The sequence below is a fragment of the Monoraphidium neglectum genome (assembly GCF_000611645.1).
Source record: "Monoraphidium neglectum strain SAG 48.87 unplaced genomic scaffold scaffold00348, whole genome shotgun sequence".
In the NCBI taxonomy this organism is placed as follows: domain Eukaryota; kingdom Viridiplantae; phylum Chlorophyta; class Chlorophyceae; order Sphaeropleales; family Selenastraceae; genus Monoraphidium; species Monoraphidium neglectum.
In genome coordinates this window covers 3,341-29,360 of record NW_014013280.1, presented here as the reverse complement: position 1 = coordinate 29,360, position 26,020 = coordinate 3,341, and the positions used below count along the sequence as shown (strand labels likewise).

Below are 26,020 nucleotides of genomic sequence, written 5' to 3'. Positions count from 1 at the left end.
TGCAGCTGTCCCCTTGCCTGCTTGATTGCCCTGGATACGCCGACCTGCAGGCTGAGCCGTGCTTTTCGCCCTTGTTTGCAAATCTGCCCGCACTTGCTCGCATGCGCGCCTTTGTGCGCGGTGCAGACCAGCACGCACTTGGGCCCTTCGTGCACGCCTGCATTGAACGGCGCACAGTAGCCACCTGAATCTCAGTCACACAACGCTGATGCCTTCAAGCCAAAACCCATGAGCATGAGTGGCTGCAGAAGCGGGCGACCATGAGACGATGTAGCAATCCTAGTTTCTCATCCTAATCCTTGCCATTCAAGGCAGGATTCCAAACTGCGGTGTGACACTGCGAGGTGATAAGGCAGTGGCCAGCACTTGTGCAGCCTCCCAGCTGCTCCTGTTGGATGCCGGCTTCTACATACCAACGCCGCATCAAAGACCACGCACTCCGTCGAAACATATTGTTTCCACGATTACTCTCGCGTTCAAACTCCATTCTCAGGCACGGTTGAAGCCAGGGGGGGCAGCTGCCCAAACACCGCGTGGTGGCTGGTATTGACCGGCATAGTCCAGATGGCACGAAACCCCGCATCAACCAGCGCCCCCTCCATCTCAAGGGAGTAGAACTCATCTGACCACGGCTCTGCATGCGTACCGGGAGGAGGGTTCAGGTTTGTGGCGGTTGTGAATATGACATTTCAAATCAAGGCCTGTTATGAAACTGCCGTGTGTGTGTTGTGCACAACATGCTGCGCGCACTCTGCCCAAGTCCCATGGGCTGCGCTTGAAACAGAGCACGCTACCAAGGAGGTTTGGCTTCCCCTGGGTGCTACGTGCGACGAGGGATGTCTCAGGCTTGTGTCAACCCCCAAATACGTACCAGCCCCGATAAGGGCGTTTCCGTTGCCAAACGCGGGCCGCTAGCGGCACGCGGGCCGCTAGCTGCCCGCGTGAGCGCTCACGCACCGGAGCGCTTACGCACCTGAGCTCTTCATGAGTGTGAACATCGCGGGGGGCATGGACTGCAGCCTTGGGCTGCGCGGGTTGTTGTCCACCACGCACACCACACCTCCCGGTCGCAGCACACGGCGCGCCTCTGCCAGGAACGCACGGGTGGCGGACTGCGGGACGCGCGTGTTGGGGGTGAGAGGCACGCCCAGGGGTGCTTTAATGGGCAAATAAAGGAGTTGGGAGGCTGAGCGCATTGGGGACAACTCAAATCAGATGGTACTGGATGGATGGGAGGCGCAGAGGTGATGAGCATTACTGCGCTTCTGCCAAAGTTGAGGTGTGTATGTGCTGATGAATCAAACAGCAAAAAGCCACAACACTGGATGATTTATTTGATTGCTGCACAATCCTGCCACATCTCTTCCTTTCCTAGCAACCAAGGCAGCACAGCAGCACTCCGGTGCAGGCGGAGGCCTCAAGACCCACGTCGTATTTTCTGCTGCCCACCTACCTGGGGGCACTCGTGGGCAATGTACTGCAGGGCCACCAGGTCAAAAGATCCCGCGGGGTAGGGCGCCGCCTCTGCCAGCCCATGGTCAAAGCATATTCGGCGGCAGTCCGGCAGGGGGTTGCGCCTTCGGGCAAGGCGTGGGCAGACGGGGGTGGGCAAGTGGCTGGGTGACTGAGGAGCTTGACGCAAAGGAAGCGGCAGAAATTGGCCAGTATCCCACAGCTGGCGACAACACGAGGAACTGCAAGGTAGGAGCGGGCGGGAATAATAATGACCGCCAACAATCTGCTGCGCGCCAAGATCATGGAACGCACGCTTCATAACGCAAAATTCATAGTCATGCTGCGCAAGCACTTGGGTCTGAATAAACCCCAGCCGCAGCAAATCCTGTGGCCAAGCAAAGCTCAGAGCCTCTGTGCCCCGACACGTGCCCACCGCTGCTCGAGCTCGGCCACAGCCAGGAAGTACGGCGACGCGTCCAGCCCCGTCATGCGCGCCCTCGGAAACTCCCGCGCCAGCCAACGCGTCCCAATGCCCGTGCTGCACCCGACATCGACGACGTCCTCCGGGTCGCGCAGCCCGCGACGCTGCAGGTACTGGCGGATGGTCGCAGTGATGGTGGTGCGGAAGCGCAGGACCGCGGCGTCTGCGCTGTCGAGGTCCCTGAAGACACGGCAAGCGATAACCGCAGACGCGGCGCTCATCTCTGCGGCCGCGAGCCAGTTGAGGTTGCCATCCTGGTAGCTGCGGGTTTGGTGGTAGGTGGCAGGTTTGCAGCAGTGTTGGGGAAGAGACTGACAGTTTTGCTAGACAAGTGGTGGGTCTGAAATGATGGAGCTGCTTCACAGCGGTGTTCAGCTTCCTTGCACTTCTCAATTGTATCAGCGGGCAGCAGGTGAGCTAGGGACCGCGATCATCGTGTTAGCATCAGTGCATGTGCTTGCTACAACCCCTGTCGCCGCTGCTGCTCGACAGCGCCCATTCCATCTACCCTCGCTTGGAACTGTTCGGTTTGCATGACCCCGCACCTGTGCATGGGCACAATGTAGTAATCAGGGTAAATGAACTCCGGTTGCTCGATCGCGGCCTTGATCTTGGGCAGCTGCCAGGTGAGAGATAGAGACCAGCAGGGTTCAAGGGTTCACTGGGCATGCATAGTGGGAGCTGCTTTGACTGCACCGTGTTTTGTCTGGGTAGTGCTGCTGTAAAGCGCGTGGAAAATGTGAATGTGCCGGCGCCCCAGGACAGGGACACCTTTCCGTCGGTGCGCAGGGGGGCGCCAGGCATGTCGATGCAGCGTTCTGGGCACACATTGCTTATACAGCATTTTGAGAATCCTCCCTACTTCCTGCTGGGGTTGAAAACCCATCTTCATCCATATTCAATACACCCCCCACACCCCTGTGGCAAGGAAGGATCTCCTCGGACGCATACGTGCGCACCTCAGGATCTGACAGGATCTTCTGTGTCTCTGCATCCCAATCAACTCCGCGCTGTGCAGCAGTCTGCTTCATCGCAACGCGTGCGAAGAAGCGCATGGGCACGTAGAGCGGGGAGCGAATGAGCGCGTTGACCAGTCGGGACACCACCTCCTCGCCTGGTGTGAGTGGTTGCGTTTGGTTACTGCAACGGTGAACATGAAGGATGTTGCTGTTGACGCGCGGTTGGGTGGTGGTTGCGCAGGCACCAGGAAGCCACCCTTGCGAGGGCAGGTCCCGACGCGTCTTGGCATTGACAGAGGTGGGATGGACCGCAGCAAGTGCACTACTCGAAAATCGTCACTTTCACCTGTCCAGGTTGGCTGGCTTTTGACTACAGTCGACGTGGCGCGCGCCGCAACAAGCCGGGGTGATGTTTCCTGAGTCATGCGGGCGCAGGGACGGCCTGCTGTGGGGCCTGCCCAGCGCCTTGTTGCGGTGACATTCGCTCTCAAGAGCAGCATTTTGCACGGCTATATATCGTATACGCAGGCTGGCTGAGCGAGAGCGCCAGGAGTGTTCCCCGTTGTCGAAAATCTGTTCGGAACGACGCGGGGGGTTGCAAACCAGAAATGACGCAAAAGATCGTGAAATAAGGATATCAATTGCCTAGCTTGTGGAGACAGCGAGTCCGCGAGCGGATGTCCCTTGGACTGCTCATGCCCTGCGTGCTGTCGTGCCGCACTGTCGCGCCACCGCGGTTGTGAGAACAGAGATCCCGCATGAGTGGGCACAAAACCGTGTTCAATTCACATGTTGGAAGGTATTCATGCCATTGATATGAAATTGCTGTATGGCACCGCCATTGGGCCAGTGTCTGGTCATCTGGGTGTCGCTGCAGGCGAGACAGCCGGCCACGTGGAAGGGCCTTTCAACAACCTCATGGATTTTGACAGCAGTGAACTCTGGCCGTCAAGCAAGCTTCAGCAACCTCCAAGGTTGTGGCACCAATAGCCGCAGCATGAAGATCCCTGAAAACCGTTCGCCTTCTCCCTGTTAAAGGTTCGTCAAAATGTTGCATCCTCGAGTAAGTCCCTGCTAGCAAATCTGCCATCTAGTGAGTTCAACGTTGCCCAGTGTTGCTTTCACTGTGTTGGGACACTGTTCCTGATGGCATGTGTGTGCGAGGGTGCGCGTGCGCGTGCGTGCGTGTGTGCGTGTGCCTGTCAAGTACACCAGGTCCAAGGGCTCGCCATCGAAGGACAATAGCGAACAAATTGTTATGTGGTGCTTTGAATTGATCAACACAAGTCATCAACACAAGTCATTCGAGTTAAAGAACTGGTGCATCATTGACCACTCTGAAACGACTCAGCCCCAATATGGTGGATCAGGCTTACTCAACAATGCCAAGTGGCAACGTTCCAGGATGACAGCCACAAACCAAGCAAAACTGTGGATTGCAGCGCCGCTGTGGCGCCAGCACCCACTGCCTTTCTGCTTTGTTCAAGCCTACTGGTCCTTGGCCCAGTCCTCCAGCAGACGCACCAGGTCGCTCACACAGCCATTTGGCATCACATCGTACAGCGACAGCTGCGGACGGTGGGTGGGGGTGGAGGGGGGAGCAGGGACAGGGGGTGTTGCTTGGAACAAGCTTGGGTAGGACGGTCAACGACATGTTTCCCAAACTCGGCACGGGCGACACAGGCTGGGCACCCAGCCCAGACCTGGATTCACCCTGACGGCAAGCCACACGATTGGCTGATGGGTGCCGGTGGCGGGCTGACAGTGGGTGGGCCACCACCGAAGTTTCCCTGGCCTGGCCTCGCTCCAGAGCCAACGGCTTGTACAGCCGTACACAACGCGATCCCCCGCTGCCCTGCACGACACCCCCTCACCGTAACGCGGCCGCCGCCCACGTCAACCGGGATCCGTTTCAAAACCGCGCTGACATCACTCTCGCGCAGCCCCCCGCGCCCAGCGCCAGCGGCGGTGGGCCCGAGCTGCGCCGCCAGCGCCGCCGCCATCTTGAGGCCGGGCACTGCGCTCATGTCGCGCAGGAAGAGGTGCCACCCCGCGATGTCGACGTACACGTCGCGGCCTGAGGGTGGGTTGCATCGAAGAGGGGACAGAGGTGGAGCGGAGGATGGCGTGACGGACGGGGGCACGGCAACGTCGCATGCAGCGTCTCGCGCCCTGCAAGAAGCCTGTCAGCGCTGGCACACGCGCCAGGTGTTGGGGACATCGGCGCTCTGCTCAGCCGCGTGGTGCAGCATCAGCAGCAGCAGCAGATGAGAGGCACCCTCTGCTGGAATCAGGCATCACCCAACTGCTACCCTGACAGACCGTCGAGCTTGCTGTTTACACTGCACACTTGCGAGCAGGGCGGCGTGCTTTTTCATTGAGGAGGCGTGCCCATGCTGTGTCAAGGCCTGCCTGCAGAGCCCATCGCCGAAGGCACATGCTGCTGGCCCGACCTGCTTACGGGCGCGAGCAGGTTCGTGGGCATGCAGCGGGGCGCACCCCCCCCCCCCCCCGCCAGGCACCACTGCCCCAGCCGCGCACCGATCTTGTACGCGAGGTCGTCGTATGGACCCTTTTTGCTGCCCTCGGAGGCCACGAGCTTGGCCAAGTCCAACCATGCCCCCGCCACTGGTGCGGGGCAGGCAGGAGTTTCTTGAAGGGGCAGTTTCATGTGCGGCATGCGCCGCCAGCAGCAGAGCACTGACAGCACGAGCCTGCCGCGGGCGGGACACCAACGGCCAGCGGCAAGCAACAATGTGAGCAACGCACCATCCTTGCCGATGCTACGGGTCCTGAAGTAATGTGACCGTGGAGTAGGCGCCAAACGCGAGCCTGCGTGAAGAAATGCCCGTCGGGATCATTGATCTGCAGTTCGAGACCTCGGTTGCCCGCGTCATGCTGCGTCCACCAGCCGTAACATGCACACCCTGCAGGCAGACCCGTGGTTGCGTGCTGAACACCCGCTGCTGCTGGAGCGACTGCATCCTGGGATCTGACGCTGCGCAGAGAGCAGTGCGTTCTCAATGGGGGGGTGCGACAATTGTGTGTATGATATGCTGTTTTTGGGGTTCCAAATAAAGAAGTTCAAGGACTGTGTGGGATATGCATATTTGTTGTTGAGAACCTACGGTAGTGAAGACAGGATTATGCGAGGGTCTACCTGCTGACCGACCATACAGCTGCTGCTGGCTTGCTGCAACACCCTCACGGACATGTTGACGTTGACACGGACATGACTTTGCGGCGCAGTGTAAGGGTTTAATGTCGTAGTTGAGCGCGGCCGCCTGCTCAGTGGCCAACCTGGCCTTCTGTGCACAGTCTCCTGCGCCTTTGCAAGCTTTACTCCGTGGTGTGCTGCACCCTTGCGACGTCAGGCAGCCACCACAGTCAGCGCGCTGCAATTGAGCGACAGAGGACAGGCCTATGGATGGCGCCTTACAGGTCTACGGAGACTTACAGGTCTATGGGTGGAGATGAGGTTATGGTGAGTTGTGATGCTGTGCGTGGGCAGGGCACAGGTCGTGCGTGGAAGCATCAGAGATGGGGGCAGAATGGGGTCGCGGAGTGGGGTAAACAAGAGGTAGAGCCTGTGGTAAAAGCGCGCTGAAATTGCTGACTGCAGGCGGCGTGAGAGAAGAACAAAAAAAACAAAGGAGTGAGACCAAAAAGACAAAGGGATGGGTGCCTGCTTGCAACGATGATTGGCGCCACGCGCCGCCCACAGCGATGCAGAAATCGTGGGGGGTTCGGCACTGCCACTGATTCCACAGACGAGGCAGGAGGATGGGTCCGCAACAGCAGCCTGCAGCGGTGGCTCATCCTTGGCGTCACGCGACGCCAGCAGATGCCACGGGCGTGACTGGTGCTGCACTCGCAGCCTCGGCTCGGGTTAGGGCAGCCGGTTAAATCTCTATTTTGCACGGGCAAAACCAGGCTAAAACCCTCTTCGGCATGTACAGTTGAATGTGCTGCTGCTGCTGCGTTACCTCACGCCATGCCGTGCCGCTCCACGTACCCTGTGATCTGGTCGCTGACGGCCCACACGATGGCCTGGCCTGGCGGGATGCGCATGAGCCGCGGCAGCAGGCCCTTGTAGAGGGCGCGTATCCCCTCTTCCCGCGGGATCTTGACCAGCGCGTCCAGCAGGCCGCTGTACCTGAGGCTGCCGCCCTCCTTGCCCTGGGCCATGAGCCGCGTTTTGATCACGTCAAAGGGGCCTGGGTGGGTTGGGAGGTGGGCAGGGGGCACAGGGGAGCATGCAGATGAACTCAGAAGGATCGGCAAAAAAGTGATGTGTCCATTTGACTGGCACGCCGCCGCACGTGCTGGCTGCCACGAACCTGTCCCAAAGCACTGAGTAGCCGTCCCTGCATACTGAGCTTTGCCTTGCCACCCCATTGCAAGCCCCACCTGTGGCCACAGGCCCGAGGCATGCCGCGCTGAACCCGCTGGCCATCGACTGCAATGGCGTGAGCATCTTGCCGTCCCCCTCATGCTTGTCCCACAGCAGACTGTCCATGTGGTTCTTGGCCCAGAACAGGCACAGCTGGGGGTGAGGGGTGCAGGTGGGGGGTGACGTAAGATGGGGTACTCAGAAAAACACCTACACATGCAGTGTTGGTTCAATAGCCAGCAGTCTGAGGATGAAATTGGGGCCCGGCAATTTCAACCCTATCGTAGGAACAATCCCACTGTGGGGGCACTTGGTGTTGGCCACGTGCCTGGTTGGTGCCGTTGCGGACCATCGTGGGAGTCGCCCCGCTCCACAACCCGAACGGCCCCTCTTCCCGGATGATGGTGGCCGCACAGTGGATGGGGTTCTGGGTGAGACAAGGGATAAGGCGCCGCAGTGGCGTTGGTCAAGACGAGGGGACCCGGATGAGGCGTGTTGGGGCAGCTTTTCCCGGGGAAAGCGACAATCTTGACCTCCCTGGCTGGATGAAGATAAGAAGCGGCCAGTGCAAGTCAACACCAAAGCGACCTGCAGCTGTCACAAACTCGCAGCGGGAGGCGCCCCGTCCGCTTCAAGCACCCCCGCCCCAGCCGACCTTGTACTTGAGCCCCGTCTTTTCGCAGCCCTTTTGCTGCTGCAGCCTGATCTTGACCACCTCAAAGGGCGTCACGATCAGCAGCGCCTCGGTGATGCCCGCCATGAAACCCGCACCCGCGCGCCGCAGGTCTGTCAGCTTCCCGTCCTTGTCACGCAGGAGGCTCTGTCAGGGGGTGGGGTCGGACGTTATCAGGGGGGTGCAGGCATCAATGCAGCAGTTGCCTTGACCGACGCACACACGTCCTCCGCCGCTGCTTGTGTTTCATAGCTTCTGCGGTCGTGGTGCAGCCCGGCGCCGCTGACCGCCAATCGACTTGATGCTGTAGGGGCAGCCTGCATGCTGCTGGCCGCTGCCCGATGACCTCGAAGACCCCGACCAAGGTGTGCACGCAGGCCCCCCCCCCTTTCACACTGCAGCCGCCTCCGCTGAACCGTCAGCCAGCCCACCTGGTACACCGAGTTGCTGCCCATACGCAGGGCGTACTTGAGGGTCAGGTGCGTGGCAAAGGGCGTGAGCCCCTTCCAAAGCGCACGCACCCCCTCCTCAGCGATGACGGTGCGGCCGCAGTGCACGATGCCTACGCACAGGCCAGGCAAATGTTGGGACATCTTGACAAGATGCCTGTGCCGCTTCACAATATGTTGCAAGCCACGAGGCCTGTCTGAGCAATCGATTTTATTAATGCCACAGGCTGTTCCTGCCCCACCAACCCACTCGTCTGGCCCCCTGCTGCAGCCAGACCCATGGCGCCCCATCGGCTGGCGCACCGATGCTCATGCCGCGCACACCACAGCTTCAGGCTTCTGCCCTTGCCCTGCCCAACCAGCCTCCGGCAAGCTCTATGCCCCAGCCGCTTACCGTGGTATTTGCCGACTTTGTCCAGCTGCAGCCGCGTCTTGATCACGTCAATTGGCTGCAGGCAGCACGCCTCCACCACCCCTCCCATTGAACCTGAGCGCAGTTTCCAACGGTTCAAGTCAGCAATTATTAACGCCACGCGTGGACGGCCGCCTCGGGTGAGCGAGCACATGGGCGGCGCCAGGCGGCGGCGCCGCCGCCCGGGGTGGCCGGCCGCGAACAAGCTCCTAGCCATCAGCATAACCTTTCAATGCTCCCTGTTATCGCCTTAGTGAGGCGAGTGCGCAGCGCGGAGGTCCAGCGCGTAAAAACGTGCCTGCGAAGCCCTTCACGAACGGGCTGACAGTGTGCAGCTTGGGCGGCTCTTCTCTTCCCGCCATAGCTGCAGGTGCCGTTTCTAAGGCCGCCTGCAGGCCCGCCGATGCACTCGGACAGTACTGGTATGATACAGATCGACACTTTCGTGCGAGTGAGGGGTTTATATCAGGGTGAGGAGTGACTGTTGAATAATTGCTCGGCCATTTGACATATTACGACCGACCCATTGGTCAGACGCTCGCCGGAAGCATAGTTCAAGGTCGAATGCAGTCCGCTGTGCGGGGGGGCAGCGCGGGCGCCCTGCTGCGGACGAGCTCGAAGGTGTACAGAAGCCAGGCAACTGTGTTTCGATCACACAAGATGACGTCTGGCGGTGCGCTTGTTGTTGCTGTGCAGCAGTGCAGTTCCAGCTGACGCGCCGCGCTGCCTGTGCTAGCGAAATCAAGACGGGTGGCATTACGGCCAGCCGCGCTCATGCTAGCACTTGCAGTGGCGCTAGCAGTGGGCATGGCATATGCAATTGCAGTGCTGCTGCCACGCGACGCCCTGACGGTCTCCCACCCAGCACACTGTCACCCCCGAACCCTTCACGCGGGGCGCGTCCCTGCAGTGCCTCGCGGCAGTAGTCCTGGCCTCCGCAACGTGAGCGCCGACGCAGCCAGCAGCAGCGGCGGCAACGTGGATTCACCCACGCCGCGGCCGCTGCCGGACTTGAGCCGCGTGCGCGGCGTGCTGTTTGACATTGATGGGACCCTGACAGACTCGGACCCCCTCCACTTCCTGGCGTGAGCATCCGCGGCCCTTTTCAAAAGGAGGGCCGTTCAATTCGGGCGCAGGATTGCGTGCAGCTCACGACATGCAGCTGCCTGTTTTCAACTCAGGGGGCTTCCGCAGGGCCTTGTGGTGAGGGGAGGCGATGACGTGATCCTGGTTGTCTCTGTTGTGCCCCATGTTGGCACTGGTGTGCCCCATGTTGACAAGGCCATTCTCATGCAACCCATGCCCCCTTGTCTCCTTGGCCCCTGCAGCTTCCAAGAGATCCTGTCAGAGGTCGGCTTTGACGGCGGCCGCCCCATTGATGAGGCGTTTTTCAGGGCCCGCATCAGCGGACGGTGGGTGGATGGCAGCCGTGCTGCGGCCAAGGGAGGAGAGGCGCAGCCACACACGGGAGGGGAAGGGGGGGCGGCAGCGGGGTGGGAGCGCCCACTGGCCAGAGGGGGCACTTTTCGGGCCCCAACATCACCGAACACGTGCGCGTCTGCGCCGAGTGGAGCACAGTAACATCTGTGCCATAATGCTGTCCTTCACTTGGCAATCCCGTGTCTTGACAGCCACAACCCGGAGATAGCTGCCGACCTGTTCCCGGCCTGGAGTGTGGAGCAGCACATGGTGTTTTACACAGACAAGGAGCAGCGCTTCAGGGACCTGGCGGGTGCGTTTGGACCATTGCGTTGCACGCACATTCTCCGCCAGGGGTCATGACCCCGGCAGGGGGAGTGTGGGAGCAGCGCAGGGGTGCGCTGCGGCAAAAAAACAGGGGGGTGCCTTCACTTATTTGCAGCTGCTTGCTCCTACGGCTGCAGCAACGGGCCGCAACCAAGAACAACGTCCGCGACCCGCTGCCTGCACGCGCTTCACCCAATTCAAGGCTCGCAGCTTCAGCGGACCCCGGGGCTGACAGAGTGGATCGACTGGCTGCGCAGACGCGGCGTGCGCATGGCGGCGGTGACCAACGCGCCGCGCGCCAACACGGAGCTCATGCTGGCTGCTCTTGGGCTGGACAAGGAGTTTGAGGTGGGAGGGGCCAATGTTGGCCGGTGGGGTGGACAGATGGGTGGCAGCAGCCAGAGGCACCTAGATCCACTACTCCATCTCCTACTGTACATCCTTGCAAGCCACACACATCCTCAGGTTGAAGCAATTTGCCACTGGCAAACACCCAACAGCCGACTGTGTGGACAAATCATTCGCCGCCGTCTGCAGACGAACAGATATCCACACCCGACCAGACACTCACATATACACACACTCTCTTGCCAAATCTTGCAACCCACCCAACATCCAACTGAACCACCAACTCACCCAAAACACAACAGGTCATTGTCCTGGGTGAGGAGTGCGCTCGCGCGAAGCCCCACCCAGACCCCTACCTTCGCGCCATGGAGCTCATAGGGGTGGCGCCCGAGGAGTCTCTTGTGATCGAGGACTCACCCGCAGGTGATTCTTGAGAAATTCAATCTTGTACATGTCCTCGGTCTTGGGACAAGGTTTGCGGTGAAGGCACAAATGCAGGGTGCGGATTCCACCGTCGCCACAAACACCTGCACCCTCGTGCATGTTGCTGGTGTCAACGATGCTGCTATTGATCTCACATGACATCAAATTTGCACTGTCTCCCATACCGCAGGCCTCCGGGCCGCCGTGGCTGCGGGCGTGGCGGCAGTGGGCATCACAACTGGTCAGCCACGGGACGTGCTGCTGGCAGCAGGGGCCTGCCTGCTGGTGGACGATTTCCACCAGCTGCTACAGGTGGCCTTGGCAGACGCCAGCAGCAAGGAGGAGGGCGCGGCGGTGGAACCCCTCGAGGTGCGCTCTTGAGCGGCGCATGTGCGGCACATCACGTAAGAATTTCAAATCTGCCCACCCAAGCTGCGTGCGCTGGCCGGCCATGTATCGATGAACCCGCTTGACACCGATTTTTTATTCAAGCTTTTTTTATACACCCGTGATACGCAGCAGCCGGCTTTGGACCCCGCCTCCAGCAGCGCAGTCCAGGTCGCACCATTGTACGACCGCGGATCTGGCGTGTAGAAACACGCGAGGGCTAGCAGCCGTGCGTAAAGTAAAACGTATATATTGTGTTTGGATTACACTCTGAGGGCTCTTGTGTTCTGAATCTTGGCGCGGCGGTGGCGGCGCTTTTGGCGCTTGGGCCCGCACTCCTGGCCTCCGGCTCGTCTACGACAGCATGGCGCTGCGCATGCAGCGGCCAACCTAGGCTGCCCCTGGTTGGCGCCGTGGCGCCTGTTCAAGCAGAGTGCGGTGGTCCGTCTGCGGAAGAGGGTTGAGCAGTACGGGGCGGCAAGGAGCCAGCTCGCAGCATGGAGCAGCAGGCACAGCAGCAATCCGAGGGAGGCGTGCCCAACATCCTGCATGCCGTCAGCACTTCGGTTGGCAACGGCGGCGGCAGCAGTTTTGTGGCAGGCAGCGAGGGTGAGTCGTTTGCCGCAGCCGAGCCATCGCCACCGGCAGCTGAGCCGTCGCAGCCGAAGGCGCCACGGGGGCGCCGCCTCAGCCTAGTTGACGCTTCCAACGGTGGGTGCGCGTTGTCATGACGTGGTTTGACGTGGGCATATACAAGGGGCGCATGTGGTCTCTTCAAGGGCCCTGTCCCCATCCAGTTGCAAGCACCGCACCTCTCCATGCGCGCCCGCAATCCTGATTCACGCGCACATGCGATATCAGGCAGCATCCCCAAACCCGCCATACACCACCCAGGCGTCCTGGCGAGCCGGCAGCGGCTCTCCCTGATGTTGGAGGGCGCCGAGGCGGAAGCCGCTGTGGTCATGGGCGTTGACCACTCCCTGCAGCCTGCATTCGCACAGCCTTCCTCTGGACGCCAGAGGCGGCGCTCAGTCGACGGGGAAAACTGCAGCCGGTTCTCGACAGACGGGTCTCATAGAGGATCTGCTGGCGGGTCTGCTGGCGGACGCAAGCATCCAAGCGATGGCGGCTTCAGCACCGATAGGGTTGGGAGCGGCGGCAACGGCGGTCGGGGCGACAGCAGCAGGCGTCACACGAGCGAGCGGGGGATGCGGCGATCAGCAGAAGTGACTGTACCAGTGGAGGGAACACGGATGTCACCTCTGCTGCATGAGTCTGGGGGACCTGGGCTGCATCAGCTGCACATTGCCCTCGGCTCGACAGGCGGAGACAGCAAGGAAGGACTGGCAGGCGTCAAGCAGGGGGGTGGGGAGGGGTCAGAGGACGACGAGGATTGGGACGAGGAGGAGCATGGCGTGGAGGCCGGTGACAGGCCCGGTGCGGTCATGGCCACTGAAGCTACACGTGATGGAGGAGGGCCAGGTGGGCAGGCTTGGCGGTCGTGATCGATGGACACATGTGCTGCGCTGGACCGGGGCGGTGTGGAAAGGCCACTGCTGATGCCTTGGTGTGGCATCTTGCAGCTATGAATAAGAGAATCTCGGCACAGCGTTCCTGTCGATGCTTATCGTCCAGCTCCACGTCACAAATTGCTTGATGTCGTGCGCGCGCGCGCGTGCGCGCACACACACACACACACACACACACACACACACACACACACACACACACACACACACGCACGAACGCGCATACACACTCACTCACATGCACCGACACTCACTCTTGCGCTTGAACACAGGCCACTCCCACAGCCATGCAGCCTCCAGCACCTCAGCCGGGCGTGCCCCGCCCGCCCGGGCCGCCCTCCCGGCACGCGAGGCAGCAGCGGCCGCATGGCGGCGGCGCAGGCTGCGGCTGCTGTGGGCGCTGGATCACCCCGTGACTACGTGGTTGCTGATCTTTGCCAGCCTGTTTGTGATCATCCAGGAGGACTTCAAGTACGCGGCGCTGCCGCCCATGGCCGACATCGGCATGGAGGGGGTGACACTGGCGCTGCTGTGCGCCTTTGTGGTCGAGATCGGTGAGCCGTGGCCGGGGGCAAAAGCGCCAGCGCACAAGACGTTTGGAGGATGAGAGGTGTGCGGGCGGCGGTGCAGTGTAGTGCCAGTACGGTGACCGTGGTGAGCAAAACAACTGTCCAGCCCAACCCCTACCCGTTTGTCTCACTGGCCAAGACCCCTGTTGCGTATTTGCTGTCCTGCCCCCTTGCGGAGCGCTGACAACAAAAAAGCCAACCACAGTTGAACTCACCCCCCACCGGGCCGCCGTCATTCCGTGTGCCAGCCCTCTCCAGCGTGGCGCGCCCCGGCTTCTTCGTGTCGTACTACTTCTGGCTTGACGCCGCCGCCGTCCTGTCGCTGGGCTTTGAGCTGCCAGCGCTGCGCGCGGCGCTGTCCCTGGGTCCCAGCCAGCAGCACCTCGACCTGACAGACCACCCCGACTCGGTGCTGCGGGCGCTGGGGTCACAGGTGAGAATGTGTGGGAAGGTTTCCAGGACGAAGAGAGTTTCACGGCAGGCTGCCTTTTGCAGTTTGACCTTGGTGTTATTATGCCGTATCAGCTCCCCAACTCCTCCAAGCAGCGGTACGTCTGACAAAATCGTAGAGCCGAAGTTACATGCGTCAACCACGCAAACACCACACCCACCGCCACCCACCAGGCCCTCATCAGCTCCAAGGCCGGCCGGGCTGCCAAGAGCCTGCGCCTCTTCCGCATGCTGCAGCTTGTCAGGGTCTTCTCTGAGTTTGAGGCGCGGGAGAGGGGCCGCAGGGCGGCCTCAACCTCAAAGGGTGGTGCAGCCCAGGCGGGGGGCGGCGGCCGCAAGAATGCCAGCAATTGGGGGGGCGGCGGCAGTGGCGATGCTGCGGAGCTAGTGCTGCAGCGCTACCGCTTCACAGAGTCGCGCGTCGGGCAGAAGCTGTCAGGTGAGCGCGCTGGCGGGGGCACGCGGGCGTAGAGTCACGGCGGGAGGGGGGGCGCGTCAGACGGTCCTCAAGCTTGAGGCGGGGCGCGGCCCACCACGATTGTTTTGGACCTGGGCATCCTGCATGGCCAGCTGCCGCACCTTGGATTGAGGACCAGCGCCACTCAACCCGTTTCTTCCCTCTCACCGCGTGTCATCCACACGGTCCGGGGGGGTGTGCCCAGACCTGTCCATGAAGCGCATCATCCTGGGGGTGCTGGCCATGCTGGTCGTGCTGCCCGCCCTGGAGCTGGGCAGCGGTGTGCTGGGGGAGCCGTCCGCCATGGCGGTCGGGGGCCTGGCCATGCTGCACCACGTGGCGCTGGGGGCCGGGACGAGCACGAGTGCCTTTGCAAACGCGCTGCAGGTGAGCACTGCGTCCTGCTGGCGTGGGTTCAAGTTGCATCGAGCGCACTGGCTGGCAGGGCGGGGATTGATGGGGATACCTCCTCCAGCTGCACTTGGACTGAGCGACCTCACAGTCACACTACCCTTCTCTTGCAGCTTGCTGAGCAGTCAACCTACCCCACCATCGGCCCTCACGCAAAAGGGAGAGTCCGCACCGCCACCGCCAATCGCACTACCACGGCATCACAGCCCGCTGCATCGAGCTCAAACCTTACTGTCTCGAACCCCATCCACCCACCCATCCACCAGGCCTTCCAGGGTCACGTGATGTACCGCCTCGGGACGCGCCGCACCGGCGGGCTGCTCACCCTTGTGGTGGCCAACCAGACCTATGTGGAGGCCGCACCAACACACCCCGGGGGCCGCCTGGAGCGGCGCTACTTGGAAGTCGAGTACGCAGCTACCACCAGCGTCACCTGCCTGGCAGCTGCCGCGGGCGCCGCCAACACCACGACCGGCGTGGTGCTGCAAGTGCCTGTGCCTGCGGCGGTGAGCGCGATCGATCCGTCGGTGGTGTCGCCGGCGGGAGTGGTCGCGATGGCGGCGGCTTGGGCGGCGGGGGCGGCAGCGGTCCCAAGTTCTCAGAGCCGAGCAGAGCTGGTGGCTGAGAGGGCTGCGATAGGGCAGGCTGAGTGGGTGGCGCGGCAGTGTGAAGTGTGGGTGAGCTACGCCCTGTACGACACAAAGTGGAGCCTGCAGGTAGACGGGTGGGGTGGGGTGGGGTGGGGTGGGGTGGGGGTTGCTAGCCCTTGCCTCCCTGGCAAATACCTGCTCGATGTGTGTGAAGATTTGGCAGTGGGAGTGTGATTCACGATATTGCATGCCTTTTGCAGCTTCCCACCGCTCACTGATGTCATGCTGTGCTGGCGTGCTTGCACGCGCACATGCACGCGTGTGCACACACGTGCACACACACGCACGCACACACTAGACACCACGCATGAACACACGCACCCGCACACTCACGTGCACACAACTGTCCAAAACCCCTCCACACCAAACCCCCCACCCGTCCAGGTGTCCTCGATGCTGTCCCTGGCGCGCACCCTCTTCCTGGTGGTGCTGCTGGCGGCCGGGTCCTACTTCATTCACAGGGACACGCGCCGCCTGGTGCTGCAGCCCGTGGAGAGGATGGTGGACCGGGTGCGGGAGATGGCGGAAGATCCCCTCATGCAGGCGACACTCAGGTTCGGGCCAAAGGCGGGCGGCGCCGCGGGCGGCGGCGCAAGCGATCGCGTGGGCGCGGCAGCGGCCAGCGACGCAGTGCAGGGCACCAGGGCGGGCAAGGTGGCATCTGCTCTGGCGGCGCCAAACGGCGGGGCTAAGCTGGCGGCGCCCAGGGGGCTGGTGGCAGCTGGCGGTGGCAGCGAGGGCGGGGACGTGCCCGTGAGCGGCTTGAAGGGCCGTGTGGCGCTCGCCCTGCGCGATGCAGCACAGCGTATCACCCTCCGCTTGTCCAGCGCGCTCTCGTCGGCCTTGGCACCGGCGGCGCTCGCCGTTGCCTCCTGGTGCTCCTCGCGCGTCCAGGCCGTGCGCGACGCGGCGGCGGCGTGGTTTGGCACCGGTCGTGGTGAGGAGGGGGACCAGGGGCAGTATGAGACGCGGCTGCTCGAGAGCAGTGTCTACAAGATCTGCGCGCTCCTGGCGGTCGGGTTTGGTGATGCCGGCGCCGAGATCATAGCTGAGAACATCCGGGAGGGGGGCGACCTCAACCCCATGGTGCCCGGCAAGCGCACGGTGAGCCTGGGCAGGCCGTGTGGGAAAGGGGGGGAGCATTGGGAGGGGACTAAGGAGCAAAGAAGGGCAAACCCAGTGGGAGGTCCTGGAAATCCATGCTTCTAGAGAGTGAGGCACACATGATTGTCACGCATCTGATTGTCCGCACAGCGCATGTGGTCAAGTGCGCATATCTTTCGTACTTGCCCCATTCCACTCAACAGCCCCACTCGTCCCTGCCCCTCACACTTGATGACGTCACGGAAGCACAGGTGGCTGTCTTTGGGTTTTGCGACATCCGTCAATTCACTGACGCAACAGAGGTGCTGCAGGAGGGTGTGATGGAGTTTGTCAACTCAATATCACACATCGTGCACGCGGCCGTGGCTGCAAGGTGCGGTTGCCAGGCTTGCGCTTTGAACTGCGTCTGGCTGCGTTAAAGGAGAGGCGCCGATCACGCAAACGCCAACGGCACAGCCGTGGCATGGGACAAGTATCTACTCCCCACATTTGCACAAGGCGCCCAAAACACTTGCACGAGGCCTATAACATGATACCCCAATGCAAATCCCTCCCCCAGGGGGGGCGCAGCCAATAAGAACATTGGCGACGCCTTCCTGCTGGTCTGGAAGCTGCCCAAGGGCATTCGGGCCAGGGAGCTCGCATCGCTGTCCGCTGCCGCCGCCGCTGGCGGCGGCAGTGGCGGGGGGGACGCGGGCTCGGTGTGCGCATGGCAGAGCGGCGAGCTGGAGGGCAGCACCTGCGGCGCAAGCGGCACCCCGGCTTTTCCTAGTGCGCCAGGCGGCGGCCCCGGCGCTGGGCCTCTGGTGGGTTTCACGCACCTACTACGGGCCTAGCTTACTTTGCCTGAGGGGGGTTGACACATGCCAAGTATGCACTTGCATGCTCGCCACCTGTCGGAGTCCTCTTGCGTCACCGGAATAGAGTGGTGCCGGTCACCACCTTGCGCCTCAAACCCCCCACCCACCCCATCAGGGTACTGCCACACTGGAGTGGCCCGGCCTGGGGCTTGGTGGCGATGGTGACGCCAGCTGCGAGGTCGCCACCTCAGCAGCTCCGCCCTCCCTCGTCCCCGACCAGCCGTCCCTGGGGCCGCAGGCCTTGCGCCGCCGCCCCAGCGGCGCTGGCGCAGGCAGGGATCTGGCCGGCAGCCACGTGTCTTTCCAAGAGAGGCCATCAGCAGACAAGCGCCACCAGCAGCCGCTGGCTCAACAGCAACCACAGGCGGCCAGCGCGGCTTCATCGCCCGATGGCGGCGCCTCCCCGCTGCGCCGCTCGGGCGCAGGGCCGTCCGCCCTGGGCATCGGTTCCGGCCCCGGCTGGGCAGAGGCGCTGCAGCGGTCCCTGAGGGGCGCTGGCAGTGCGTCGGGTGCCGCCCTGGGCCCGCAGCACCCTGGGCAGCGCACGGGCGGCGCTGCAGGGGGTGTGAGCTTCACGGCGGCCCAGCGCCCGGGGTCAGACCTGGACCGGACGCTGTCGCACCTGGCGTTCCAGCGCGCGCACAGCATCGCGCACGCGCTGTCCCTGCCGCGCCCCAGCCTGCCTACCGCCGCTCCGAACGGCGGCAGCGGCATCCCGGAGGCCTCGCCTCGCGGTGCAGAGGGCAACATGGCGGCGGGTGCGCCGGCGACGGCGGCGCTGAAGCGTGCTGTGACGTGCATCAAGACTGTGCGTCACGTGGGGCTGAGCGCGGCCTCCAAGGGTGCAATCGTCCATAGCATTGCTGACGGCGCTTTGGCCAGCTTCATTATCATCCAGGTGTGCACGACCGTTATTGAAGGGGGGCCAGCATTGGTGAAGGGCTGTGGTGCAGCAGGTGGCAATTGGTGCTGTCAAGGGGCAGCTTGTGCTGATGACCGGTCTGTGAGGCGTGCGACCGTTAGAAGGGAGTGCATCTGCCTGTCGGATCCCGGCCTCGCTTCACAGGCACCATCGCCCTCATCCCGCCCTCTCCCAACCCCTGCTGACGTCATCAGGTGGCGCTTGCGCACTCCAGCCGCCTGAAGCGCTACAGCCGAGACCCGGCCCTCAACGCGCGCATCCCCGGGTTCAGAGTGCGCATGGGCTTTGGGCTGCACGTGGGCTGGGCCATCGAGGGCGCCATAGGTGGGCCTGTGTGCGTGAGCATGCGCGCAGTGATACTGAAGAGGCTGATTGAATGCGAGATGGCTCTTGCGCCGCTGCGAGTGGGGGCCCTGCAGTGGAATAAGAGAGTATCAGCAAACCAGCCAATAGCACCAAGGTGCGCAGGCAGCAATTCTATCGCGTGTGCTTGCGTTGTGTCCACAGCTTTCTCCGAATCAGATGTCATGGGGCTTGCTGCTTAATACATGAGGGCCTGAATCCACGTCCTAATGATACTGCGTCCAAACCATCACACTTTTGCCTTGTATTGCTGAACCCCCAGGCTCCGAGTACAAGGTCGACGCCTCGTACCTGTCACCCAACGTCAACATGGCCTCCAGGCTCGAGGCCGCCACCAAGCAGTACTCCACGCCGCTGCTGCTGTCGCGCGACTTTGTGGACTGCCTCTCTCCAGGAGTGCGTGCACGGGTGAGGAGAGCACCGCGCGGTTGCATCAGGCATGCTGCGGGCGACAGGGCAAGTGTATGGGTTGATCAGGGGGCAGGAGGGCTTCTGAGGGAAGAGGCGGGCACGCAGAATGTGTGCTTTTTGGTGCCATGAGGTGTTGGACTCCCTAGCTTGACAACCCTGTGGTGGCAAACGCTGTTTGGAAGCAGCAGTGGTTGCATACCCCCTGCTTCTCACCCAGGTACATGTTTTGGCAGCCGTGGACTCTGCATGCTTGTGTAACCAATTATCAGCCCCGACAGCAGCCGCCTGCTTGCGAATACATCCCTTGGTAACAAGAGTACTAGCCCGCTGACATTGCCACGACCACTGCCGCGACACCTCAGGTGCGCCAGGTGGACTGCGTCACCGTCAAGGGCAGCCGCCAGCCCGTGGGCCTCTTCACGTACGACCTGGATGCAGGGGCGGCCGCGGAGATAGCGGAGGCCATGCTCAGGGGCCACTGGCCGCCAAGCAACCGGCAGGCGGGCGGCACCGCCTGGGCTGTTGGTGCAGCTGCCACTGCCGCTGTGCAGGTGCCAGTGGCGGCGGCAGCGGCGGTGCAGGGGTCTGCCGTCGCTGTCAGTGCGCAGCTGCGGCAGCATTTACGGCGCAGCAACGACGATCACGAGGTGCAGGAGTCGGTCGGCGGTGGCGCCAGCATCCCGCCAGCAGGGTGGTGCCAAAAATCGCCTCGGCTGCCTCCGCTGCGGCAGTCGGTTGTGGCGCGAGCTGCGGCCCATCTGAGCAGCGCGACGGCCCACGATACTGGTGCTGTTGGCGCGGGTTCCGCGGTGCCCCGGGTGGCGAGCAGCAGTGCGGCCGCGCCGGCGGCCGCGGCTGTACCGCCGATGGCGTCCGCGGCGGCGCGGGCGCGCGCAAGCGTGGTGTGCATGCAGCCGCGAGCCGTTGGCGGCACATCTGCAGCCCCCAGCATCCCAACTCACAACTGCGAAGGCGAGGGCGCCGATGACAGCGGGTCTGACTCGGGGGACCAGGGCCAGGGGGACGAGGCAGACGCGCTTATTGGGGGCCGTGGTGGTGGTGGTGGCGGCAGTGTTGACGACTGGGTGGACAACCCTCTCGTGACAGACACCTGGGGCCTGGACTGGGGCTTCAAGGCGGCCTGGGACAGCGCTATTGCGGTGGGTGCTGGGTCGCATGGGGGACGCCACACACAGTGGATGGCGAATCGAGCTTGCTGGACGGCCGGGCGCCCGCGGGTGGGACTAAGATGGCATGTCCTGTGGCGATGCTTCTCATGTCTATCCCGCCGCACTTGACCTCTTGGCTTGGCCGCTCACGTGCACCGAGTGAGCGGCTTAATTGTTGTATAACATTCACCACAAGTTCCTCCTTCCACCCCCCCTTCCACCCACCCGCTCCTCTCATTGCAAACGACAGCTCTACCTGGAGGGCCGCTGGCCAGAGGCGCGCGCCGCCCTGGAGGCCCTCCGCCACGCGCGCCGCGACCGCGCGGGGCTGCCGGTCGAGGACGGCCCCGCGGGGGTGCTGCTGGGCGTCATGGCGCAGTCGGGGTACGCGGCGCCAGCAGGTTGGGCGGGCTACAGGGACCTCCTCGAGAAGTGATTGTCCAGACCGATGCTCGTGTAGGCGGGGCCTGTCATGGCGCCTCACCTTCGGCGGACAGCTGCGCGACCTTGCTGGTGCGGAGCAGCGCGCGGAGGACGCCCATGCAGCAACAGCCACGGCTGGCGGCACGCAACTGCGTATACTTCGAGAGCAGAGCCGTGTGTGCTGGGGCCACCCCAGGGTAGAGTGACGAGCAAGGCTGATGCTCGCCCACCCATGGACCAGGGGACGATCCGCTGGGTGCGAGGATAGTTGAGAATAGTGCGTGGGGGGAAGGGGTCACAAGGCAACCCATGTGCAGCCCAATTGCAGAGCATGTGTTAGTGGTTTTGGTTCGTCTCTGCGCTTGAGTGATAAACGTGATGACTTATTCCTCGTTTTGATGCACTGCATCAATGCAAGAAGTGCGCCTTTGCAGCATTGTGATGTCACCCTCGCTGTCATAACCCACTACAAGGTCACGATGCCTGCTGCGTTTGGCTCTGGTTTCCACTGTCATCACAGATATGGCCTCGGCCTTGGACCTGCACAACATCTGCAGTCTATTTGACGATTGATTCCACATGCATTGCCAGGGGCTCAAGTAGCACCTCTCATCAAAACCCTGGAAAGCCACCAGTCAGGAGCCGCCGTTGCTGTAATGGAGGCACGTCAATGTATTGGATGTGCACGCTGGATCCATTTGGCGGCGATCACACTCACTTTCAGCCAAGTGATGTCGGGGTCAACGCAATGCGTGAGGGTTGTCCTGCCTGCCAGGCTAGTGACGAGTGCAAACACTCCAACAGACCGCTGCTCAAAACCTCTCTGTCCTCACCGATAAGCGGGCGCGGGGGAAATTGATTTGTGTGGTTTGATGGAGGATGCACGCTTTGTCACACCTCTCCCAGACCTGGACATTCCCTGAAGCTGCCTTGAAAGATGCGAGCTTGCCTGACACCACGCGTTGCTGGTTGCGCCATACGGGGCCGGGCTTTGCTGCTTGCCTGGCGCAGCAGTATGCGGCAGTTGCTTGCAGCTAGCTGGGCGAGGACGGTGCGAATACACCTAAGCCTGCCGTCTGCCGGTGCGCAGCAGCAGAGCAGCGGGTAGTGCATGCAGGGTGCCGTGGGAGCAATGGAAACACAGTGCTTCGGGCGTCGTAAGCAATGGAAATGTTACACAGCACAACAAATGGCTTGCCCGTAGCATGTTCAAGACTGAGCATCGTAAGCAATAGAATGGGGAGTCCTGGCGCGACACTCTGCAATGAACAGACCACAGTCGTGGCAGCGCCAAGGGCGCACTTTCCAACTTGGCCTGCGTGGGTCGACTTGCAATCACTGCAGCGTGCCAGCAGGTGTGACCTGCACCTGCACAGATACCAAAGCTAATGAAGGGTTGTGAATATGCACAAGCAGGTGGGGAGCTGCTGATGCTGTTTTCAGGTGATTGGCCACTTTCAGGGCAAGCCAGTGTTGAGGGTGAGCGTCGGCCGAAACTGTCTAGTGTTGGCAGCGGCACGCAGAATTGGCTGCTGGTGGTATGTGCATGGGCAGTGCAGCAACCGCATTGAAGGAAGGGCTAGTAGGTTCACGATGCGGTGTGCGGAGCGGCATGCGCGGGGCGCGCAGCCATGCGTCATGCACCCGGGCATGAGTGCTCAGGCAGCACACAGCACGCAGTGCGCAGAGTGGTGAATGGCAATCCAATTCATACGGTGTTGTGTGAATGGACAAGCCAGTGCCCAGTCCCATTGAAACAGTGCCGCGTGCAAGGTGTGGCATCGACTGCATCCCAGACGCGCGTCGCGAACCCAAAGGGCGCGCGCTGTTGCCCAATAACAATCACAGCGAGTGTCCTCGCTGATGTGGGTCGCGCTTTGGTCCCAGTCAGCACAAGATGTGAGGGCCTGACATCGTCAACAGGGGCTTGGTGTGGGCCGGCGAATGCCATCACAGCCGCGGGCCCCAAAGTGACGCACATGTGCAGCATCGACTTCGGTGCAACGTCGCGCACAACCTCCCCAAGACCCCAGCAGCAAACACCAACCGGCGACGATCCCGTTCTGACGAACGCACATAAGCGTAAACACAAAGCCACAAGGCAACGCACGCCACCAGGGTCGCAGGGAGCATGGGCCGCACGGGCGCGAGCCAGTTCTGCAGGTTGCGGTACCAAACTACGGCCAGCAACCCACGGATGTGCTACAAAGTGAGGAGCAGACCTGGCACACGAGCGCCCCCATCGCCTGTCACAACGCACAGCTGGGACCGGCAGCCCACACCGATGGCTTTCTGGATCATCATAAGAGCAGACCCTGGAAGGGGTGCTGCGGATGCGCCGCTCCACCTGCAGCTCTGACTGCGAGGCTCCAGCCACGCACGACCCCTAAGGGAAATTGCCACTCACGTGCAGGTGGCTGTTGCCACCTTGGCCCACCCGTGGCGAGGCAGGTCAGCGCCCCTCGGCTTGAAACGTTGCCCTCAAGCAGGGCTGGCCAGACGGTGTTTGCAGCGCAGCGGGGCTGAATAACGAAGGAGTACAAAGGAGCAAGGCTTGGTTGTGTGTGCCACTCGTGCCCCCAGAAGGGTGGCAACGTGGAAATCAAGGCTGCGGGCGTGCAGGAAGCAACACCACTAGCCCCGCCCATGCCTTCATGCCCGCAGCCTGCAGCAGCTGCAAGTGCAGGCCGGGCCCCTCCAAGGCATCCAAGGCCTGACCAGCGCTGCCCCCGTCACTGGGTCGGCATCAGCGCGCCCAGGGCAGCGTATATGCGTCGCAGTCACGCATTCTGTGCATTTTGCACCATCCGTGCCTTGATCACGAAGTGTCCGGAATGTGGGCGCTGCAGCAGCGAGAGTGGTGCTCTGGCCTGCCAGCAAGCAAACGCGGCATCAGTGCTGCGAGTCGCGCCGAGACACGTTGGTTGGCGGGGCTGGCATCACGCCAAACGCGTCCCCATTTGCCTCGCGCGCAGCCACGCGCGTTCCCCACCCGCCGCCGACGCGGCGGCCGCCAGCGGCGGCGCCCGAGCCGCCCCCGCGCCCCTGACCGCCGCCGTAAGCCGCCCGGCCGTTGGCGGCACGGCCGGTGCCGCCGGCGCCGTTCAACGATTCCTTGGTGTAGCCGTCGCGCCAGTTCTTGGTTTGGCGCATGACGAACAGGGTTGCTGCGCCCAGCACGGCCAGCCCCGCCAGGACGCCTATCACCAGGCCTGGGTGACAGGTGAGTTGGCGCATGAGCTCGCATGAGAAAAGGAACTGCATTGAGGTTGATCAGGAGCGGACTGGGAGCAGTCCACTACTGCTCCCAGTGAGGACTGGGAGCAGTCATCGGAGTGTTGTGGGGCGATAACGATGACGTCAGCAACAAAGCCAAGGGCACTGTAAGTAGTTCCTGATGAGCCGCGGTCAGTGCGTCTGTGCGGCTGCCACCCTCACCAGCGATGGCCCCTGGCCGCATGCCGCCGCCCTTGGCGCTGCGGGCGCTCCCCTCGGTCCACTCTGTGCCCGACGGGTCTGCTCGGCGCTCCTTGGAGCCAGGTGAAGCACCGTCGAGCGCCTGCAGCAGCGGGATGGAGCTGCCATTGCCTGCTGTGCACTCGAAGCTGCGCAAAAGGAGAGCGCACAAGAGGGGAGAGGTACAGCTGGTGAGCGGGGGCCTGGGAGGAGCCATTCGCCGGCAGCATCGGGCTGATTGCACCTGAGCGATTAGCAAGCAGGCATGATGACTGGCAAGCACAAGGGTAAACCCGGGCTGTTTGCCGCCTACTGAACCCTGCACAAACGTATGATGCAGTGTGGTGAACCAGTTGCCTTGTCCTGTCAAAGCTTGGCCCCTCTCAGACGCATCCAACCCGGGTGTGCTATGCGTGCCAAGACATATACTGTTCATACCCATCGTCGGAGTCCCTCTCCCACAGGCACAGCAAAAGGCCACCTCCGTATTGCACGCCCTCCCCTCCACCGTTGAGTCAATCACCCCTTGCCCCTGCCACCATGGGCAGCCAGAAATGCTTTGATTGCGTCCATGCAGGCCTTACACAAAAGCCTCACTTGTACTTCATGAGCAGCTTGACCTCCTCCTCCAGCAGCTGCGTGTAAGGCAGCGCCTCCTCCTTGGTGGGGCACGCCAGGACCTCGTTGGGGCCGTTGACTGGGGGCGAGGGGCGCGCATAGCGGGAAGGGGGACGGGCGTCAGCTGGGTGCAGCGGCCCGCTGGCTGACATGCTCGTGAGATCACCATCGGATGACGCTCGAGCTGTCTGCGGACACCCGTCAGCCTGAAACACATCCGTCACATCCTGAGCCCGCCACAACTAACGCGATCAAGCAAGACAACCCAGAGTACCCGCCCCAAATCGCCCCTCCCCAGAGCAACCGCCCACCCTTGACGGTGATGTCGCAGCCGTTGCAGTCGGCCGTCTCCCGGGGCAGCGCCTCCAGCAGCCACAGGGGGAACGTGCCGCCGCTGAAGCTGTTGTTGCTGATGTCCAGGACGCGCTTCACGGGAAGCCTGCGCACGACAACAGGCGAGGAGGTGTCGATGGCTGCCAAAAATACATGATGAGGAAGTGCTGCTCGTGCCAACACCTGCACAGCCGCAGATCTTGCCCTGGTCATGCGAGTGCAGTCGCAGCAGCAGCGTGGCTGCTAGTGACGTCTGGCACTGGTCATCGATCAGGGCATTCCCGTGGTGCGGCGTAATTTTTCGTCCCACCCAGCCCGGCGCCACTCACGCGCCCAGCATGGCGATGGACACGAGGTCCAGTATGTTGTTGTCCCCCAGCTCCTGCGGCAGCGGCCCCGTCAGCAGGTTGCTGGACAGGTTGAGGTATGCCAGGCGCTGGCTGCCGTCAGCCAGCTCAGCGGCAAAGGGCTTGATGTCCCCCGTGAGCTGATTGTTGGAGAGGTCCACGTGGATGAGGGACGGCTGGGCGCCCAGGGACGGCGGGAGGGGGCCTGCAGGGAGAGGAGTG

The 26,020-nt window shown here is 62.5% G+C and overlaps 6 protein-coding genes across 6 annotated transcripts in view; 2 read left to right on the top strand and 4 right to left on the bottom strand.

Moving 5' to 3' along the window:
- Positions 1-476: 476 nt before the first annotated feature.
- On the bottom strand, positions 477-2,967 carry MNEG_2925 (hypothetical protein; the record flags this gene model as incomplete). The annotated part of the gene is made up of 6 exons (XM_014048603.1): positions 477-634; positions 974-1,112; positions 1,454-1,577; positions 1,889-2,190; positions 2,496-2,555; positions 2,896-2,967. The coding sequence occupies 6 exons, from the start codon at positions 2,965-2,967 to the stop codon at positions 477-479; spliced, it is 855 nt and encodes a 284-aa protein (XP_013904057.1).
- A 1,416-nt stretch (positions 2,968-4,383) lies between these two features.
- On the bottom strand, positions 4,384-5,667 carry MNEG_2924 (hypothetical protein; the record flags this gene model as incomplete). The annotated part of the gene is made up of 4 exons (XM_014048602.1): positions 4,384-4,464; positions 4,770-4,972; positions 5,437-5,494; positions 5,665-5,667. 4 exons carry the CDS (start codon positions 5,665-5,667, stop codon positions 4,384-4,386), a joined length of 345 nt encoding a protein of 114 aa, XP_013904056.1.
- A 1,215-nt stretch (positions 5,668-6,882) lies between these two features.
- MNEG_2923 (Succinate/fumarate transporter) lies at positions 6,883-8,892 on the bottom strand (the record flags this gene model as incomplete). Its single annotated transcript, XM_014048601.1, has 6 exons — positions 6,883-7,112; positions 7,306-7,441; positions 7,638-7,715; positions 7,944-8,108; positions 8,393-8,523; positions 8,805-8,892. 6 exons carry the CDS (start codon positions 8,890-8,892, stop codon positions 6,883-6,885), a joined length of 828 nt encoding a protein of 275 aa, XP_013904055.1.
- A 1,086-nt stretch (positions 8,893-9,978) lies between these two features.
- On the top strand, positions 9,979-11,720 carry MNEG_2922 (hypothetical protein; the record flags this gene model as incomplete). Its single annotated transcript, XM_014048600.1, has 6 exons — positions 9,979-10,025; positions 10,151-10,234; positions 10,454-10,554; positions 10,771-10,916; positions 11,219-11,339; positions 11,530-11,720. 6 exons carry the CDS (start codon positions 9,979-9,981, stop codon positions 11,718-11,720), a joined length of 690 nt encoding a protein of 229 aa, XP_013904054.1.
- Positions 11,721-13,171: 1,451 nt separating this feature from the next.
- On the top strand, positions 13,172-21,057 carry MNEG_2921 (hypothetical protein; the record flags this gene model as incomplete). Its single annotated transcript, XM_014048599.1, has 14 exons — positions 13,172-13,208; positions 13,612-13,809; positions 14,073-14,257; positions 14,449-14,713; positions 14,937-15,118; positions 15,409-15,858; positions 16,177-16,896; positions 17,100-17,269; positions 17,456-17,702; positions 17,872-18,654; positions 18,873-19,002; positions 19,304-19,449; positions 19,815-20,612; positions 20,872-21,057. 14 exons carry the CDS (start codon positions 13,172-13,174, stop codon positions 21,055-21,057), a joined length of 4,497 nt encoding a protein of 1,498 aa, XP_013904053.1.
- A 2,879-nt stretch (positions 21,058-23,936) lies between these two features.
- MNEG_2920 (hypothetical protein) overlaps positions 23,937-26,020 on the bottom strand; it is a gene marked incomplete at both ends in the record, with an annotated part of 5,165 nt that continues 3,081 nt past the window's right edge. Inside the window, 5 exons of the mRNA XM_014048598.1 lie at positions 23,937-24,256; positions 24,483-24,649; positions 25,098-25,197; positions 25,430-25,557; positions 25,781-26,003. Coding sequence (XP_013904052.1) covers positions 23,937-24,256; positions 24,483-24,649; positions 25,098-25,197; positions 25,430-25,557; positions 25,781-26,003 — 938 coding nt within the window. The remainder of the gene's footprint in view (positions 24,257-24,482; positions 24,650-25,097; positions 25,198-25,429; positions 25,558-25,780; positions 26,004-26,020) is intronic.